Source organism: Dermacentor andersoni, chromosome 7 (assembly GCF_023375885.2).
Source record: "Dermacentor andersoni chromosome 7, qqDerAnde1_hic_scaffold, whole genome shotgun sequence".
Taxonomy (NCBI): domain Eukaryota; kingdom Metazoa; phylum Arthropoda; class Arachnida; order Ixodida; family Ixodidae; genus Dermacentor; species Dermacentor andersoni.
In genome coordinates this window covers 167,614,770-167,633,786 of record NC_092820.1, presented here as the reverse complement: position 1 = coordinate 167,633,786, position 19,017 = coordinate 167,614,770, and the positions used below count along the sequence as shown (strand labels likewise).

Genomic DNA, 19,017 nt, shown 5'->3' with positions numbered 1-19,017 from the left:
ATGCAGATGCCCTGCAGCATGTAAATAATTTATGCAGTTTATGTAAATTAGCATTTATGTCAATAATAGCATGGAAACCCTCCTCCATATAGATATTATTGCAGTACTGGCTTAGCAAACTTATTGTCCATGAGCGAATGCCTATTAACTGTTCATTTTGTTTCATTTCATTATATTTTCTCTTTAAAGGCCTGGAGGCACTACATAAGGAAGGGAACTAAGGGCACTACATAATGGAGGTTATTCATTTGGAGCTTTGCTGCTCTGGGAATTTTCTGTTGTGTAGCCCTCATTCTTTGGCCGGAGCCACAAAAGGTGGCGATTGTCTGCTGTATATGCTAGGTTTCATTCATTAAAGGAGGTACATTAATTCATTAAAATTCATTAAATTCATTAAAGGAGGTACACGGCACCACAAATGAAAAGGTGTAGGCGGTGCCAGTTGTGGTGCGCCAGGCTGCACCCTCCCGCCGCAATGTTCAAGGGTGCACTGCACACTGGGAGCACCTTGCCTTGGACCCAGTGCAATCAATGACAGAGTGCAGGGTGCATTGCTGTACCTCGGAGAATAGAGGGCCCAGATGCAGCGCATCGTGAATAGGTGCAGAAGGTGCGGAGAAACTTGGTTCAATCAAATCAACCTGCCGAGGCAGCACACTTTGGACAGGGTCTCCAGATGCTGGCCTTGGTGACGGATGGTGAAAGGGTTGCCCCAGCCCGTATGCTCCAAAGAGAGGCTTCTTCCACCAGAGAAAGATTAAGGGGAAGGAACTGACACACGGAGGGGTTAAGGCATGTGTGTTCTAATGGAGAAATGAATAGAGGGAGGAGGGGGGCAGTGCGAAGGAAGGATATCAAGTACAATTTCAGGTACAGAAATTTCTAGCTCGTATTCAAAGCAACAACCGCTTATGTGGAAATGCACCACCGATAGCATCCACTGAAAGTACGCGATGTGAGACCTGGAGCTTTGTAGTAGTCTCCCTGCTCATCTGCTCTTGCGCCTCGAACTGAGCCCGCTGTGTCCTCAGCTGCCCCTGAAGGTCCTTCACTTGCTGCCTGAGCCGATCCAACTCTGCTGAAGACTCCTGACCCTGGAGGCAAGGACAGAAGCAGCTGCATCACATAACTCTTTCAGATGAAACAGGTTACATGTTATTGCAATGTTGTCAGGATGCAAACCAAAGGAAGAAAAGAACAAGGACAGGAAAGAGCTTCTCTTTGTCTTCCTGGTTTTGTAATGTCAAATATCAGCATATTTTTCTTTTCATTCTCCACCGTATGTGCTACTCAGTCAGTATCTGCTTTTTTTTCATCTCCTTTCTGGAGAAAAGAAAGATCTTGCGAGAGACTTCTTCAGTTTAAAGCAACAAGAAGACTCAAACAATCACATCAGCGCCCCCTCGCCCAAACCTCATGTTGGTAAATGAGCATAATGTTAATTCATGTGGCAGTTTCAGAGCACTCATCTTGCTTCACAGGAACTCCTCGTGTCCAAAGCAAACGCTGCCAGATATCTCGCTTAGAAACAAGACAATGCCACCGTGCCCAGAGTGTTTTCTACATCATAACAGCTGTCCGATTTACAATCAAATGCTATAAATTTGCCTATTCCAATCCCGTGTCTTTGCCGTAATAAAGGAAACTGTAGCACGTACATGTGCTCTCACGCACATGTACTATGCAATGTAACACACACAGTGATCATGTCAAAGAGCTAGTTGTCGTAGGCATACTAGAAGCACATATGTGTAATTGTGGTCTAATGGCGAGGTTCAATCACACTGTTAATTACATAATTACATATTTTTTTAAGTATGAGCTATTCAGCAAGACAGCAACAGCACCCAGCAGCCGTATTCAGGAAAGTCGGAAGGGTTTGCAAAGAAAGCTTTAAAAACTGACCTTGGCGTAGCTGCCTTGGCTGCCTGTACCCTGCAGCACAGAATGGGCATGAGCCTTGTACTGTTCAAACTCATCCTTGAGTTGGCGAAGCTCTTCTCGGCATTTGGCGTGAAGGCCGAGAACTTCCTCTTCTGCCAGCTCGCGGAAGTATGCTGTCCACAGTGAAACAGTACAACTGAGCTGGGTGGTTACCGCACTAAACAAGCACTTCATGTCACAACAGCAGCTTTAGTTCCCACAATGAAACTGACAGACAAAGAATTCAGGAAAAGCATAGGGGAAAATAACCGTTCTCTTTCACTGAAATCCAGAAATAACAAGGAAAAGGGAAACCAAAGTTCATGAAACGACAGCTTGGTACAGGTGGGAGCTGAACCCACATCTCTTGCATTGCATCTGCAATGCTCTGCAATTGAGCTACCGTGGTGGCCTATGGTGATCTGAGTGGTAGAGTATCACACATGCAATGCTCAAGACGTGCATTGAGTTCCCACCTGCAGCAAGTTGTATTTTTGTTCCCATTCACATTCACTTCCTGTTTCCTTGTTATTCCTGCATTTCAATTAAATAGAACAGTTAGCTTCCCCTATGCTTTCCTTGGCTCCATTGTCTGTCGGCTTCAGATTATTTTTAACCGACAATAAATCGAGCCCCTCGGGTCCCCTTTCCCTTGCTTCAGTTCTCAAAGTGCATCACATTTGATTACAGGTGTTTCCGATATCTTGTTCCGTTCCAACACATTGCCCAATAACAAGTGTTCATTGCATCATTACAAGCATAGATATTAGCATTTTTCTGTGTCATTTTTATGGGGAACCTGCACTGGCTGGAAGTCACTAGGGCAATTTTTGCCCACACTTCGTGCAGGCTCATACAGACAAGTGTAGTGCCAGGCAGAGGCTATGACATAGTGTGTTGCACTTGGCTGACAGGACTGTAGCCAATCAGAGCATACTACACATTATCTTCTGCATTGGCAAACGAAAAGCACCTGACTTTGCACTGTGCCTGACTTCGTACCCACTGGCTGCGTGTATATGCCTTTGCGTGAAGCTGAAAGCCAATGTATGAGTTTCCTTTCAGCAACAAATCTAGTCAAACTGTAGCTAAATACATTGCAAATGCACAGTGCATGACCATATATGCATGATATTTTTATCTTCTTAGATAATTAGCTCACCTTCCTCTATGACACACGGTCGTGCCAGCAATCGCTACCATCGCTGCAGCGAACTTTCACTGTCGTCGCCATTTATGTACACTGACAGTCGCAGACAAAATGGTGCTATGCGTTTGCAATGCCAGTCTGCTTGTCTGTCGTCTACTGTTTACACTCACCAAAACTGCAGTGTAGAAAGTATAGTTCTCACGCTACACTCCTACTATTAGAAATGACTTCGCATCGGTGGGCGGAGCAACACTATTTCTACACTGACTAAATAAGAAAGGCGACTTCCTACACTAGCTACATTGTGTAGACAGTGCAGGTTAAAAGTGTAGCCCTACAGTGCGACAAAACATACGTGAAACAACAACATACGGAGGCTACAAGGAATGCCGAGGCAAAAGTGCAAAGGCACATCGTTTATGTACTATGCATTTACTGCACGTTCGAGGAAACACCTCACCAATCAGGTCAACAGGCCTCTCAGCACGCTGGTTCGACTCCTTCAGCAGCAGGCGCATCTTGCCAAACCGGTCGAGCAAGGTCTTCACGTCCAGGTTGCTGTCCTGGTGTTCGAAGTAGAAGCAAACATGCAAAATGAGGTGAAAGAGTACTTGCGTGGCAACAGGAAACTGCCCTTACTGAAAATTGCAATGCAAAGAGGCAGCCACATGTAGCTTAACAGAGCGGCAAGTTTACACTGGCGACTTGATGCTGTCACAAACCAAGAAATGATGCGACTAGCAAGGTAGAGTGATTGACAGTCAATTTCTGCTTTTAGGCAAATACAGTAATACATTCAGTTATTTTGCTAATTTTTGCTTCTGTTACATAGCATGAGCAGCCCATTGTGCTACTACAAACAGCCATGGTGTTTAGAATAACATTTACAATAACATTTCAGGCGAACCATTCATATGGTAGTGGGTTATCCAGCAAAGCTGTCGATCGCAGACCGAGCAACTGTGGCCAAACTCCGCGTCTAAAAACATTCTCTTGAATTTGGAATTTGCCACAGTGAAACTTGAAGGACTTCTGCAATGCACAATCCGGTTCTTATACACCGTGGCGGTTACTGTGGTGCACATCTCCGTGTCTTTCTGCCATAACTACCGCGCTATTGTATTAAGGGCAGACCACATCAGACGCAGCCAGCAGCAACGGTGGCCAGCGCGGGTGCACTCCCTCACTGAACACGTGCGGCGTGTGGTGAAATCATGTGTGCGCTTTACTATCATTCGTTATCATTTTTGTTCACTTTACGGATGTTAACCCCCCCCCCTCCTACGAGACCATGCAGCGCCGCCATCTTTTTTTGTTCACTATACGATGCCCCCCCCCCCCCCCCCCCTATAAGACGACGCATATAGCTCATTCATACAGGTTCGTCAAGTAAACAGCTTCACTGTCAAAATGCAAGCCACTGTACCACCACAACGCATAGTGAGCACTTACCTGGGAAGGCAGTTCTGCAGCCTTGGCGCCTATGCCTGCAGCACTTGCTAAAGCTGCATTCTCTTGGGCGAGCTGCGAAAGACGCTCACGCAGTCGCTGGATGGCCGCACGGTCTTGCATGCGCAGCCGGTCATACGTGCCCACTGCCTGGGACAGCTCCTAATGCAAGACCCAGGGTTACAAAGCAACAAATGAATCAGACAAAGGAGAACTGAAAAGGAATGTGAGTATAGAGTGCTATATATAATGTGCAAAGAGCATTAAACTTACAATTAATTTATTGGCATCATGTTTATCACCACAAGCAAAACCATTGCATTTAGAAACCTAGCCACAGGCTAGATGGGATCCATTTTGAAAGAACATCTGTATATGTGAGCAGAGGAACATGTAGTAAGTTAATTGAAAACAGCCTGGAAACAGTGCAGAGCAATACAAGGCACAAAGATAACACTACTAAAACAAAAGGTTACTGAAGCACATGTGCAGAAATACAGAAATAGCATACAGAATATATTTATTAGGCAATCGCATGTTTAAAAAATAACATTTGTTTACAGAGAAGAACCAGATGACACCTAACAGTATACCCTCAGTGCAGCATAAAATTTTTTTTGTGAAATATAAATGCTGAACACAAAGGCATAAGGACAAGATTATCATTGTCCTGTTTCTGTGTTTTTATGTTTTGTGTTTGCAATGCTTTCACATGATAAAATCAAACAATGCTGCCTTTTTAATCCTTACATAAATTAAAATGGCAAGTCAGTGGGTAAGTGTGCGAACTTGTGACAAGACACACCTGTAGACGGCTCTCCAGGCTAGCAACCCGCGCCTCACTTCCCGACGTCTGCTGGTGCAGACGTGCCTGAGCATGTCCCGACCGTTTCTTCTCCTGCTCCAGTGCAGCCTGGTGTTGAGCCTGTAGGCAAAACCATGAGCAGTATGCTGACTTTAGTAAGGAACGGGATGTGCTACCTCAAGTGACAGCCTAGAGTGCCACTTCAGATGCTACTCATATCTATGAGACAAAGTCCACAGGAAGATGGAGGCAAAGTGCACCAATGGTTGTGCAAGGAATGTCTCTGGAGGAAATGTTTCGTGAGCAATGCGAGCAGGTTAGTTGGTATGAATCCTTAGCTTGGTGTAGTGCAAACGGGAAAATAAGACGAGAGAAAGAAGGGGCAAAAACAAGGGCTAACTTTCAACTAAGGTTTATTGCAATGCAGGCTGTCGTTACACTATGTGTAGACAGCTATCGCTCAAAACCACAGGAGCAAACAGAGGAAGAAACATACATATGAAAAGATGTGGAAAAGGGGATACAAGTGTGAACAACAAATTATGGACCACATGCCAACGCACCACAACAGCCACCCCTGCAGTTTGTCCACATCTTTTCATATTGTGTTCCTTTCTCTTTTTGCTCTTCTGGCTTTTAGTAATAGCTGTTTACCCCTAGTATAACGGCAGCCTGCGTTGCAATAAGCCTTAGTTGAAAATCTTACCCATAGTATAATGGCAGCCTGCATTGCAATAAGCCTTAGTTGAAAATCAGTGCTTGTGTCCGTCTCAATTTCCCCTCATCTTGCTTTCCCGTTCGCACTATGCCCACCTATGCAACAGTTCAACAAAGAGACTTAGCTTCTTGAGGGCAGCAACTGCTGCCGGGGCAACAACAAACACTGCCAAGGAAAGAAGTTGCAGCCCTGACGAAGACAAGCCCCTTTATTGAAATGTTAGCTCCGAAGACATCCTTCATTAAACAGCTGAATGAATGACAATGCGGGAGTTTAACCAAGTGACTTCAGTATCACCTGCAACTATGAAAACTGACAGGTGAAACATGCTACTAGCACAAAATAGAATGGATGACAAAAAGACGATTAGACCACACATACTGGCACGACAATTATACCGAACATTAACACATGCTTCTCCAATCTAGCAATCAACCAGACATTTAACATTCTTAGTTACAGTTCCATAAACATTTTGGTCATTCAGTGGGACACAGCAGAGCAATAGAGTCAAACAGTTTCCTTTCCATCACAGATAGTTCCTCATGAAACCAAAAGCATAAAAAAACAAGCTCTTAATGTTTTTGCATGTTTACCTTGACCTCAACCAGCTCCTGCTGCAGCTTGAGAAGCAGTGGGGAAGGCTGCCTCAACTTTTCCTCTGATGCAAGCAGTCGTTTGCGCACCTCGTCCAACTCCTGAGTCAGTTTCTCGACTTTGGTCTCGTACTCCTTCGCCAAGTCTGCCTGCAAGGTTTTTATTTGTGCAGTCACTGAACATGGATGTGTCTATGGCAGTGTCAGTGGATGGCCAGGGCACTGCTGATGTGTCAAGGCCATACCTGTACTATTTGTGACCTAAAAAGAATGTACTGGCATGACATTTTAGGTTTTCTTGTTTCTTCTTTGTTCTTTTTTTCTGCGCTAAATGAACTTCCTGCACCTCGAAAGCCCACAAGAAGTACTGGCGAGCTTTGGAGTACCCACAATAATAGCTGTTCTATGAATCACTTCTGGTTTTGCCTGCCAGGATGTGCATGTGTAGTGCGATCACAATGCAGACAGTGGGAAATGTGGGAGCAGGATATCGTTAGGTTTTGACACTCCAGCTCACTCGATCATCTGCTATACTGCTACTCATCAAGCAGTCTAAGTTAATGCCCTCATGTAATGTCTCTAAATAAGAGGTATTTAAATTAAATAAATAAACTGATACTAGTAGCGCAGTCCTGAATACTATATAACACAAAGTGCACTGCCACGTATGAAATTACGCAAGACAGCTCACATATTCGTGGCAATACAAAATGAGCTCGTCAAAAAGATAAGCTGAAGAACGAACTGCCCAGAGACCTGCTTTGTAGGCCTAGTCTAAGGCACACGTACGTATGCTTAAACCATACTTGTCAACCTGTGAACTTTAAGTTAGCAAAAATCCTGCAAACATGAAAAAGGAAGGGGGGGGGGGGGGGTCTTAATAAACTTGTTCAAAGCAAGTACTCCTCTAGCCTATGGCATCTTGTGCTGCCACAAGAGGGCGGCCCAGGTACCATCAATTTCTTTCTCGCATGGATTTCTTTTTTTTTTTTTTTTTGAAATCCTGCACTGTTCTAACACCATTTAAGCTTTTTCACAAAAGCAATTTATTTTCCGTGAAAGTTGTCGGAACCTTCATAAGATCATAGAATAGGCCCAAATTCGATATCTTTAGGAAAACTTAGGGGAAGTTGGCAGGTATGCTAAAACTAAAAAGCACCCCCACAAACACTACATAAGAAAAAGGCATTCAGCAGGGCTTCTTGCTGGCCTAGTTGGTACAGACTGTATTTTATGGACTATACAAGTTAAAGAGTTGAAATTTTGTGGGGTGCAGACTATTTATGGGAGCAGACTATCCATAATTTTACTCACAAACATGAACGTAAAGCAAGTGAAATGTACATCTATGTTTCGCATGTGACAAGAGCTGTCTGTACAAATTACAAATAAAGCCATAGGTGGCTTGGGGTGTAGCCAGCTTCCAGTTTTCTGTCTAGGGTTTCCTCCTATTGCTGAAAAGGTTTCCACACAATATTCTTTATTTACATTAGCAGTGCTTCTTCTCGACATGTTTTCACATTTAGATTGAGAAAAAAAAATTATTTCTGGTATATATATGGTGGCACTGTTTTTCTATACTTGGACTTGTGATAACATGTGCTAAACCTTGTTGCAAAATGAGTATTGCATTCATAAACGACTTCATATACATGCAAAACACAACAGCTAAGATGACATTGAAGAGCCTTCATGGCATCGCTTAAGCTTAGAGTGGTCAAGCGTGTGCAAGAACTACAGATTGTGAAGGCGATGAAGGCATTCAGGCTCACTTAATCCAACGTGCTTGACTTGTTTTGTTTTGGCAGCCTCAACGAGAGTGATATGCATTAGAGGTAGGTGAATATAAATTTTTTCGGATACGAATCAAATATGAATACCAAGTATGAATACATATCGAATAGTCACATGCAGACGCATGTATGTATTTACATGAAGATATTTCTCTATGTATAAATATAAGTACCACCTCTGTACTGACAAGTCTAAAAAGGCAACCAACTATCAGGGACAAAGAATAAGTTTTAAAGACAAGATCACTAATAGTCATTAAAAAACTGGACGCATAGCCTCTTAACATCTCTGTAGCCTGGTTGCAAACAAGCTTTCCAAGAATTAATGGCCACAATGGAGCTTTAAAAACGCTAATAAATGGTTACTAAGAAATGATCAGAATTTCTGGAAAAAGAAAAACAAAAAGCTGCTAAAGGACTTGTGTAAGTACTGTGGGAGATATGGGGTTCTCCTCCGTACTCTTGGGGACAAAGGAACGACAACACAGTAGTGCAAACAATCACAAGGGCATTTATTGCACCTTTCATAGATCAATGCCTGCTAGCCGAGTTGCTATCCCCAAAACATGCCGATGGGTGCGCGACAAATCTAGAAGTCCGACTTACCGCGACCGCATTGCGAGCGAAGATGTTCGCCCCATGCTGGATCCCAACGCCTGGTCGTTCGCGTGTTCGGTCACGCCAACGGTGTCCAAGGCGGCCACGCGAGACGGTCTCGCAGAAGCATGGTCGGCGCACGCGCGGGCGGCACGTCCGTCCCGCTCGCTTCCCGAACCCAAAGAGCAAGCGCCTTCCCTTTCGGCGCCCAAGTAACCCCGCAGCAGCGCGACACTCGCGCCATCTCCCGCACTGCACCTCAACCACTCCGAACGCCGCGGGCGAAGCCGCCCTGCAGGAGACGAGCTATGCGGGAAAACTAGATCTCAGGGGAGGCGTGAGAGTCACGCATCCCCACAGTACATGTAAAATGGCCTCTTGCATGAAAACATCACTGGTTGTAGTGTAAAAGATAAAAAAGTTCCATGACGAGACTGCCAGAAACAGTAAATGACAGCAAAACTCGCAGCTTGTAATGTAAGCTTCCGCCACAGAATAGAAAATGAAACTTGCATTATAAATTTTGTTTCTGCATTCCTTTGGAAGCTATTGTCGTTATTTTACTTCTGATAAATTATGATACTTTGTCTAGCAGACGGGGAACAGTAACAAGAGTTCAACAGTTGATTATTGTGAAATGTTTGGTTAGTTCCAAATATTTAAGATTACCAAATACATAGTTCCTTTTCTAATACGTTCTTGCGTAATACTCGATTTGCATTCAAAATTTTGAATATTCACCCACTCCTAATATTGACGGCTTTTAAAATTGACTTCTGTATAAAATTTTCGCTTACCTACTGTTTACTTATTGCAAACGAGGTAAAAAACCTATTTTCGGCCGAAGTTTGTCCCTGTGGAATATACAGTGGGTGCAGAATACCTAAGAAAAACTTTTTATTTTAAACCCAAGTTGGCCCCATGCAGACTATTATCCTGAAGATATGGTACTTGTGAACAGGCCGAGTGCTGAACTTAAAGCAGTTTTAAGTTCAGTGCTCGTACTGTCCACTATTTCCCTTTTGTATGTGTCTGTTTCGCTGGTTTTCTGTTCACAAGAAAAGGACAACAGGACAGGTGCACTTACCTGAGCAGCTTTCCTCGTGGCTTCCTCAAGCTTGTCTTCCAAGTTCTCACGAAGAGTTCGTTCCTCGGAAAGCAGGCGTTGAAGTTCCCTCAGCATCGCTGCATGGTCACTCTGCTCCTGCTCACGAGCCAGCTGCTCCTCGCGCAACTTTGATCGCAGCTGCAAGAGCAGAAGCACAGATGGCAGCACAATGTGGTTACCAACATGCAATAAGCTACACATATTTGACTGCTTCCAAGCATGCCTTGAGTGCTGTTTCCTGCAGAACATATTTTGTAAATGCAAGGTGCAGTACCAGCGCATAAAAGAAAATATCAGGAAGGATAAGTGCTGGACCTGCAAATGACCCTTCATCTTAAGAAAAGTTCCATAGGACAACTAAACACAAACTAAACATAACCTGACAGTGAAAAACATATCCTAGTAGCTCATATATGCCTCAAGAGGCTTTTGTTGCTGTCTGGCCTTCCTTATCTCCCCCCCCCCCCCCCCCCCCCACACACAAATATATATATATCACTGAGAATGGGAGAAGCATCATTATCCATGGGAGCAATTCGCAAGTTGGCTTCTGTACTTTTCCGTTTCACAAACCTTGCTTCTGGTATGCAGGAGACTCAAATGAACAAAAAATCCATCAGGTGTAAAATGTTGGGCCATTTGTAATCAACATTTCCTGTTGTTCAAGTTAACAAGTTCATGTGGAAAAGTTTACAGTGCAATAATACATAGTATGTTGCACTAAAAACACATGAACGTTGAAACAAATGGTCATACTGATGATGTATTGACCAGTTCAGCTGACCTCTCTTGTTGTCCATGACTCAACTACAATTTCCTGACTTTTCCCAAGAGAAAATATACTAAAGCCTCTCATCTCATAAGTGCACATGCACACGTGCTCAAGTTTGTGCACTTGGATCTATTTCCAACATTGCATCTTTTTCGTTATTGAGACACCTTGAAGCGCAAGTTAACTCACCTTGATTAAACGACGTTCATTAGGCATTCTCCTACATGGGACATGGTTCAGTTTCATTGAGCCGAGCAAGAATTGGTCATAATCAGTGCAAAGTTCACTGCAACACTGCAGTGTCTGTGTGCATGTGTCGCCCTGCTTCTGCTGTGTCCCACTCTTAGCACTGCTAGGACATCTTCAAGAGACATAATGAAGCAAGGTAGTGAGACGGATGAGTTGGCTGGGATTAATTTCGAATGTGCAACACAGTGCAAAACAAACACGTACAAAAGGCAGAAAAAAAGACGACATGGTGCCGTGTTGTCTTTTTATTTGCCTAGGCTACTCCCATGGCGGCAATTTCTTGTGTGGGTGTCGTTTCCCATGTGGATTGCGGGTGTTCTTTGATGTTTGAGTGTGCTTATGTCACCACGAGTCATAAAGATGAACGCACCCGCATTATCGTGCTGAAGCTGCATTGATGGCATGTGAGGAGGATTTTTCAGAAAGCCCCTCCACCGCACCGTCTAACAAAGAATTGTTTTTTTAATGCACAGGCAAGTGCACACAGTGATGAATGATACTTTACATTCTCATGCTTTCTTGTTTTCTTCAACATGTTTACATGTTCTTTCCGGTTTTCGAGGTCCTGTGCTTATGTCACTTAAAGATAAATCAGCAGTTGGAAGTGAGCACTCATCCTCGTGTTTTGTTTCTGTGTCTCCGCTAAACGTTCGCACTTTACACACAAAATGATTCAACAATAACAAGCCCAATCAGTTACACTACTAAGTTCCCATGTGGCACATACAAAGCACATACCACGTGGGGACGCCGTCGGGTTTGGGAGAAACACTCCTGTTCATTTGTGAGGTGTTACACATTCAAAATGATCATCTTCAGGAGTACCAGTCCTTTGCCCATGTCAAAAGTTCTATTAAGTTTTGCCATGAGACTTCCTGATTTGCCTCCTCGTCTCACCTCAGTCATCTTGGCTTCCAGAGAAGTGGCCTGCTCCTCTGTGTTTCTTTGGACTTCCTCGACTTGGCGCAGCGCAGCCTCCTTCTCCTGGATGAGTCGCTTACGGTCTGCCTGGAAGGCAGCCTCCATGCGGGCCTTCTCTTCCGAGAGCGTAGACAGTGCCTGAGACAGCGCAGCCACATGGTCTTCAGAAGCATCACTCTGTGCGGAATCACTGGGGGAGCTTTCATCTTCTTGCGCATCAGCCTGCAAGGTGGACATTGGGAGGTGCTGGAACTTCAATCTACATTAATTGCAGCCTGTCTAGGGCACAATGAGCAGTACTCTATAGACATTTTCACGAGACAGAAATTAAGATGAAGGAGTGCAATTTCAAGAAAGCTGGAGGATGAACTGAAATTTCGGCTAGCTAGTAAAGATATATCCTTTAAAAGAGACAGAATTTTAGGAAGGCATATGAATTCTGTATGCAACTTTAATCTTTGTCTGGTTTTTATGCTCAAGTTTCACTTGGGTGAGAGCATTTCAGAAGTATTTATTTGTGTGGTATATAATCAGCTTCTTCAATGGTAGTGGCAACATTGCACGCCTTTACTTTTTCTTTTGAGATCTTGCTTGGTGCATAATACAACACAATAGAATCTTGCAAATTGTGTGGGTGGCTTGACCCTATTTAGTTCTACCAGTACATGCTGCCAGAGTGCAGCAGCAAACACGATCCCGGCCACTGAACGTTTCATGAGAAAGCCTATATGCAGTCTCATCAGCTTTGCATATTGCAATGAAAAGGTGTGCATCCTGTTAATCACGAAAGCGAAAACTGATGAGTCATCCACTTGTCCTTGACATAAAAATTGTTACAGCGCAATCACATGCAACCACAAGTATGAAGGACGGAACACAAGCGCTGTGTTCCATCCTTCATACTTGTGGTTGCATGTGATTGCGCTGTAACAATTTTTATGTCAAGTATGCACCAACTCGCCCAGAAAGAAGTTTTAATCATCCACTTGTCCGTAGCATAAAACTTCAAATGAAACCCATACAGGTTTCCAAAATTAGAGTCCCACAGTTGAAGAAAATTCATGCTAGTCTGGATACTGAACCCAGGACAAATCCCTTTTTAGGGTGATGCTCTATAATCTGAGCTAACTAGCAGATAGCAGAGCAAGGCCAACAATGTTTCCTTTCATGAACCTTCCTCCACTTTGCGGGCTTCCGCAGAACTGATTTACATGTTCAGTGTCAGTGCTTTGAGTTGTTGATTATTTCAGCCTCTATGTGCAACTTGCTAGCCTCCTGGTTAGTTCAGATGGTAGAACTACACTAGAAAGGTCTTGGTCTCGGGTACGATCCCGAAAATAAGATGAATTTTCTTCAACTGCGAAGATTTCTTTACAAGAAACCTGTATGGGTTTCCTTTGTAGTTACAGTTAGCTGGATAAAAGTTTTCCCTTTTACGAACCTTCCTCCACCTTGAGGGCTTTCAAAGAAGTGATTTGTCATAAGAGTTACCCAGGAATAAGAACTGGCTCAGAAAACCAGAAGGCTTGCCCACCTTGCACTATTGATCCGTTTGCAATTCTCCTGTTCAATTGTTGTTTTGCAGCATGGGAGGATTAGAAGCATACTTCTAGGGGCCGTACCCTTAGTTCATCGCATTTTAGAAATACTTTCACTTCCGTGAGATTCTGCATGAGTAATGCTGAGCGCATTTGTGCCTACAGATGACAGTATTCCTGGCACAGTCCCAAGCAAGTTGTCAGGCCACCCATAGATGCCGATGCATCCAGCACATTTTACGCGAAATCTTGCAAGACTGAAAGCATTTGCAAAGGGTGATCCACCAAGAATATGGCCCCAGTTTTTGTTTGTGGTTAGCTGACATGACCTAGAGCTTTCAGCATGTTGCACAAACTCTGTGAGGCAAGGCATGCGTAGCACAGACTTGTGGTTCATATCATTGCATCTAAAGTGACAGATCAAATGAATTCACTCCATAAAAAAGAATTTGCATATAGCGCTTCCCCAAAAGCTCTTCGCGTGAAATCTGACTTTAAAGATAGGATTACTCTGCACCACACACTTTATGAAAACAAGCCATATGATCAAACACCTTATATTTATTTATTTATTTATTACCCGCAGCGCCCGTTCAAGTATTACAGTGGGCATTACAGTTTTTCTTCTGGCAGAAGAAGAACAAGCATAAAAATTGCAAGTTTGCATAAATTTGTGTAAATGAAAAACATAGATTATTATACGCCAAAACAAAAGCACTCAGCCGTGTTGCACACAGCCACATCGGACACAGGCACATTGCAGATGTCACATGTAAAAAAAAAAAAGTTCAGAAAGCACAATGATAAAGATTCATAATGAAAAGGCAAAGAACAAAGCAAAGAATAAATTGCAACAAAACGTGGTAAAGACTAAAGAACTAAACATAGCTGATAAACATATTGCAATTGGCACATGAAGAATGGACAACAATACTTTAGCGTTCATGAGCAAAACAATAAAAAGACACTGATTTCTTAAAATTTTCTATGTGCATCATACTAAAGTGCTAATAAACTTCCGCACAATAAAGATGTGATGTTCGTAACTATGCAGATGTTTACAAAACGTCATTAATTAAGTGACTGTGCTCAACAACAAAGACACGAAACTAATTTCTGAACAAACATGACACGTGTTCCGAGAAAATGAACATGCACTTATGCATTATGACGTCTATGATTACTTACTTTTGATGCTGAACTTGGTTCTGACTTTTTTTCACGTTCCTTTCCAGTCAAGGATTCATTTGACGAGCTTGCACGGGCTTTTTCGCTGGCTTTTGATGACGTCAGTGCCTTCACGCTCAGTTCGAGGGCATCCTTTTCTTTCTGCAGACTTTTGTAGGCACGAACAAGGTCTGAAACCAGGACGGCCCTTTATTATTGCAGTTGGCACTTTGCACTGAAGATTTCCACAACTGACAGCAATGCCAGAACTGACAGTCTAGCGAGAGGAATACATAGAGATTGGCATACTCACTCCCGAGTACACGGATTCATACTTGGTCCCCACTCATTTCACAGGAGCGAGATATAAAACATTAGCGAGGCACAAATGGAGTGAGTGGACGTAAGTATGAATGGCAGTGAGTGCTGGTTAACATTATTATACAATGAAAGTCCATGATGGCGACTTTGAGTTTATGTGGGCATGAACGTGGGAGTGGATGCCTGTATGAGTGTGAGTGGGTGCCAGTAAGTGTGAATAGAAGTGCCTGTGAACGCATGTGATCTTGTTAAGTATGAGTGCGAAAGGGGGTGAGTGCACATAAGTACGAGTGAGTGCATAACTTGCAAAAATATTGGCAAGTGAGTATCTGCTTATTCTGCAAGCTGTGGCGGAAGAGGCATAATGGGAGGGATGTGATGACCACTTGACATGATGTTGCCAATCGCTTGTTGTGAGGCAAATGTGTCCAAGATATGAAAATGCCTAAGTGTGTATGCTTCGTAGGACTCAGATTAGGAGCACGAAAGTTCATGAACTTCAGCCTGGCAAAGCAAACACTAAGACAAACTGCGAAGCATGGGTTGTCGTTTTTAATGTTTCATTTTCTTTGCATCCCTCGCAGCCACTGTTGGCGACACTAGGGTGATAAATACAAGTGTCACAGTACCTCCTGGCCAGTGCAAGGTACCTATCATGATTTCTTTTTCTTGTTTTCAGCAGAAAATCTGCTTTCACTCCTTTTAAGTGTGAAAAATGACATCACTAAGTTAATATGAGAAGGCAATAGTTTGCACAATAGCTCTGAATAACTTTGGTCAAAAATGCCTCTCTTTTTGTTGTTGCCTGATGGTTTATCTTATACCCATGCCATGTAGATGATATGTTGCTAGAAGTCTAGGACCTTACATTTCCTAATGTAACCTTTTATAACCGTTTCCTTGTGAACCACTCACTGCCTTGCTCATGTTTTGCCAATTGTAATATGATCAAATAGTTATTTAGGTGGCAGTGCAAGAAGTGATGCTAAAAAACATTGATAGGCATATTTTATGTAGAATTATTTCAGAAATGTGTTGATAGTGTGCAGCTGTAACCACTAACATTAGAAGTGAGAGTATGGATTCAACAGCCAAACGAGCTGCAAGAATGCACTAAACTGCATGTCGCATTAAGTTTTAATGCCATTAAGTATTTCCACATAGTATAGTGCAAATGGCATTAAAATTTAAGGAATTATACTAATCCTTTTGTGTGTATGGCACAGGCTATGCCACTCATTTCTACTACTTTTGTGGAGCCAATATTTTGCCCCACAAATGCTACATGCAACATTGTGAAGCTTTAACACTTTATTGATCGGTGTTGCTTACAGGCAACATACCAGCAAAACATTGTTTTCTTGCAGAGTTTCAGTACCGAATACGAAGTTCCTGGCTAAATGTCTCCGGCCAACACTTAACGATGGGCAGTAAGCATTATTTGTTGGTTTAGAGCAGGAACACAGGACGAAGTAGAATAAGTTTGGCATGAGATTCGCTTTCTCTTTAAAGCACAGTCAGAGGAGACAGACCAGTGCTAGGTCTCCGGCTGTGGTGGTGTCACACACACCTTGCAAAGCAAATGTGATGTACACCTATGGTTCACATGTGGTGACAGCTATCTGCACAAATTCCAAATGAAGCCTTAGGTGGCTTAGAGTGAAGCCCACTTCCAGTTTTTGGCCTGGAGTTTTACCACAATTGCCCAAAAAGTTTCAGCAAATTATATTATTTTTGCTGATTATGCTTATTTTCAACGTATTTAGCAAATTTAGATCAAAAAAATTTTTTTTTAAATGGGGTATTTCTATGTGCCATCTTTAAAGGGTAAATTTTTCTATGTTGTATTTTAAGCAATTGTGTTTGTTTAAAGCTTCCTCATCTTTCATACACGCCTCCATTGTTGTTATTAACCGAGGGACCCCCTGCAGTCTGACTTTGGGACCCACATCTCTCTTACCCATTCATTGTATTTAAAGATTAATAAACCGAAACCAAAGTAATAATTAAAGTGAACTCACTTTCAAATTATATCTTGCAAAGGGGAGCGCAGACCAAGACTGGCATCTAGACGCACCTCATTGCACTTTCTATGTGCCTGCAGTCATGCTTTGCAGCCTTGCACTACTAAATTAATGTTATTTCCAACAAAGCAAATATTGTTACGACTTTTCAGTAGTTGTTCCACTTACATGCTACTACAATATATGGATCCAGTTAAATACACTAGCTTTTACTTTGCTGCACTTCAAAGAATATTATCCTACTTTCTACAATGTCTAATCTTCCACATGGTTCTCAATACTCTTGAGAAAGGGAAATTATTTGATTCAATTCCAATTACTGGCTTTCGTCTTTATTTGTCTAAAGCACGGGGGAAATTTCAGAGCTTATAACAGCGTCCTAAGCTACTGTCTCCGAGACTTTCACTGTGGCTTCTGAACTTGTGTCAATCACAGCTTCACTTTTTGATTGCACTAAATTATTTTTACGAGATGCTATAGTGTTTGTAACCACGCGGCCCCTGTTGTCTTGGCGCTGCGACTTGCCTTATACTGTTGTGAATAACTACTGGCACGATGAACGCGGCCCCGTTATCATTTCAATTCAAATGCATAGCACACGGTTGCACCCGCCGCGAGACAGCTCACCTTTTCAAACAGATAATCCGGATTGACAAGTTAGACAAACCCTGATTTTTTGAGCAAACTGCACGTTAAGAAGTCATAAAGTGTCACGGAGGTCATTATTGCGAACATCACTTGACAGACAGGTGAGTACACGTAATATATACAGATCAAGGTGACAGCGCTACCTCCGAGCCGGGCCTCGTAGCGCTGGAGTTTTTCTTTTTGCGTGCAGATAATTTCGCACAACTCCCTACGGTTCGCCTTGTCCGGTACGGCGGCCATTTCCTGGAAAGGAATGCGACAGTAGTCACGCGCATGCTAGCGCAAAATCTTGAAATCCGCGATCAAAAGGTCGAGCAGCATCAGTTAGCTAGATACAGATTTCAACAGCAACGTGTATGCGCCCGCCCAACTGTCAAATGCCTTACGTGCGGGCTGCCTTCTGAAGCCATATCTGCGAAAACTGAATCGCAGGAGACAAGAGGTAATGAAATTCAAAGCTAAAAGACAAGATCGCGCGATGAGAATGTTGTGGCTCGTTTCGTCTGGTTTCGTTCTCAGAACAGCGACATCAAAACAAAACGGTGTCACGTAGGTAATAACTTGGCTTACCTGAGACGCGGTCTGTTCAGCTGAATGTGCTTACGCTCGAAAGCGAATATTCGGCTACACGGTCGCCTGACAGCTGCAAAATCTCACATATTGTCATGTCGCCAGTTGATCACGCAAAACGACACGATCTCTATTGGGGTAAAGCACAGCAACGAATAGCAAAAGCCCGAAACTGCAACGAATACAACGAATACAACAAAAAACGGGGATTGGATTGGCTACCCTTGGCACACAATAAATGCAATTGCATTGGCTGGTGTTGACTTATTCTGACTGACCGCTGGCTCGATGTCAAGTCTCCTGCAATCGCTTCCGCCGCATGCAACACGAAAGAGCATAGCCTTTTTTCTATGGCATAGCTTTTGAGATCCGATTTGTTACGAGACGTTATCGAGTACTCGGGCGTCGACTTAAACTTACAACATGGTGTCCGTGACGTTACAAAAAATAATCTGAGAACATTTTATAGGGAAGCGTTTCTACACGGCCTATTAGCTAGTGTGTGCCGAATAATTCCGACCACGTTCCAATATATCCCCTCTGAAGTACAATGCCACCTCTGTAAAAATATACACTCGCTTGTGTAACCAAAAACATGCATTGTATGCAGTTGACGATATCACAAGTGTCTGCACATCAATACTAAAAAACAACAATCACCTATGACC

The 19,017-nt window shown here is 43.1% G+C and overlaps 1 protein-coding gene across 1 annotated transcript in view; it reads right to left on the bottom strand.

Moving 5' to 3' along the window:
- Positions 1-19,017, bottom strand: part of GCC88 (GRIP and coiled-coil domain containing 88 kDa) — a 25,429-nt gene extending 6,412 nt beyond the window's left edge. The window contains exons 1-11 of the mRNA XM_050180292.3: positions 18,350-19,017; positions 17,923-18,022; positions 14,808-14,977; positions 12,058-12,303; positions 10,119-10,277; positions 6,642-6,791; positions 5,328-5,447; positions 4,526-4,684; positions 3,534-3,636; positions 1,906-2,057; positions 963-1,094 (exon numbers count right to left, since the gene is read on the bottom strand). Of these exons, the coding sequence (XP_050036249.1) occupies positions 963-1,094; positions 1,906-2,057; positions 3,534-3,636; positions 4,526-4,684; positions 5,328-5,447; positions 6,642-6,791; positions 10,119-10,277; positions 12,058-12,303; positions 14,808-14,977; positions 17,923-18,019 (1,488 nt within the window). The 5' untranslated portion in view covers positions 18,020-18,022; positions 18,350-19,017. The remainder of the gene's footprint in view (positions 1-962; positions 1,095-1,905; positions 2,058-3,533; positions 3,637-4,525; positions 4,685-5,327; positions 5,448-6,641; positions 6,792-10,118; positions 10,278-12,057; positions 12,304-14,807; positions 14,978-17,922; positions 18,023-18,349) is intronic.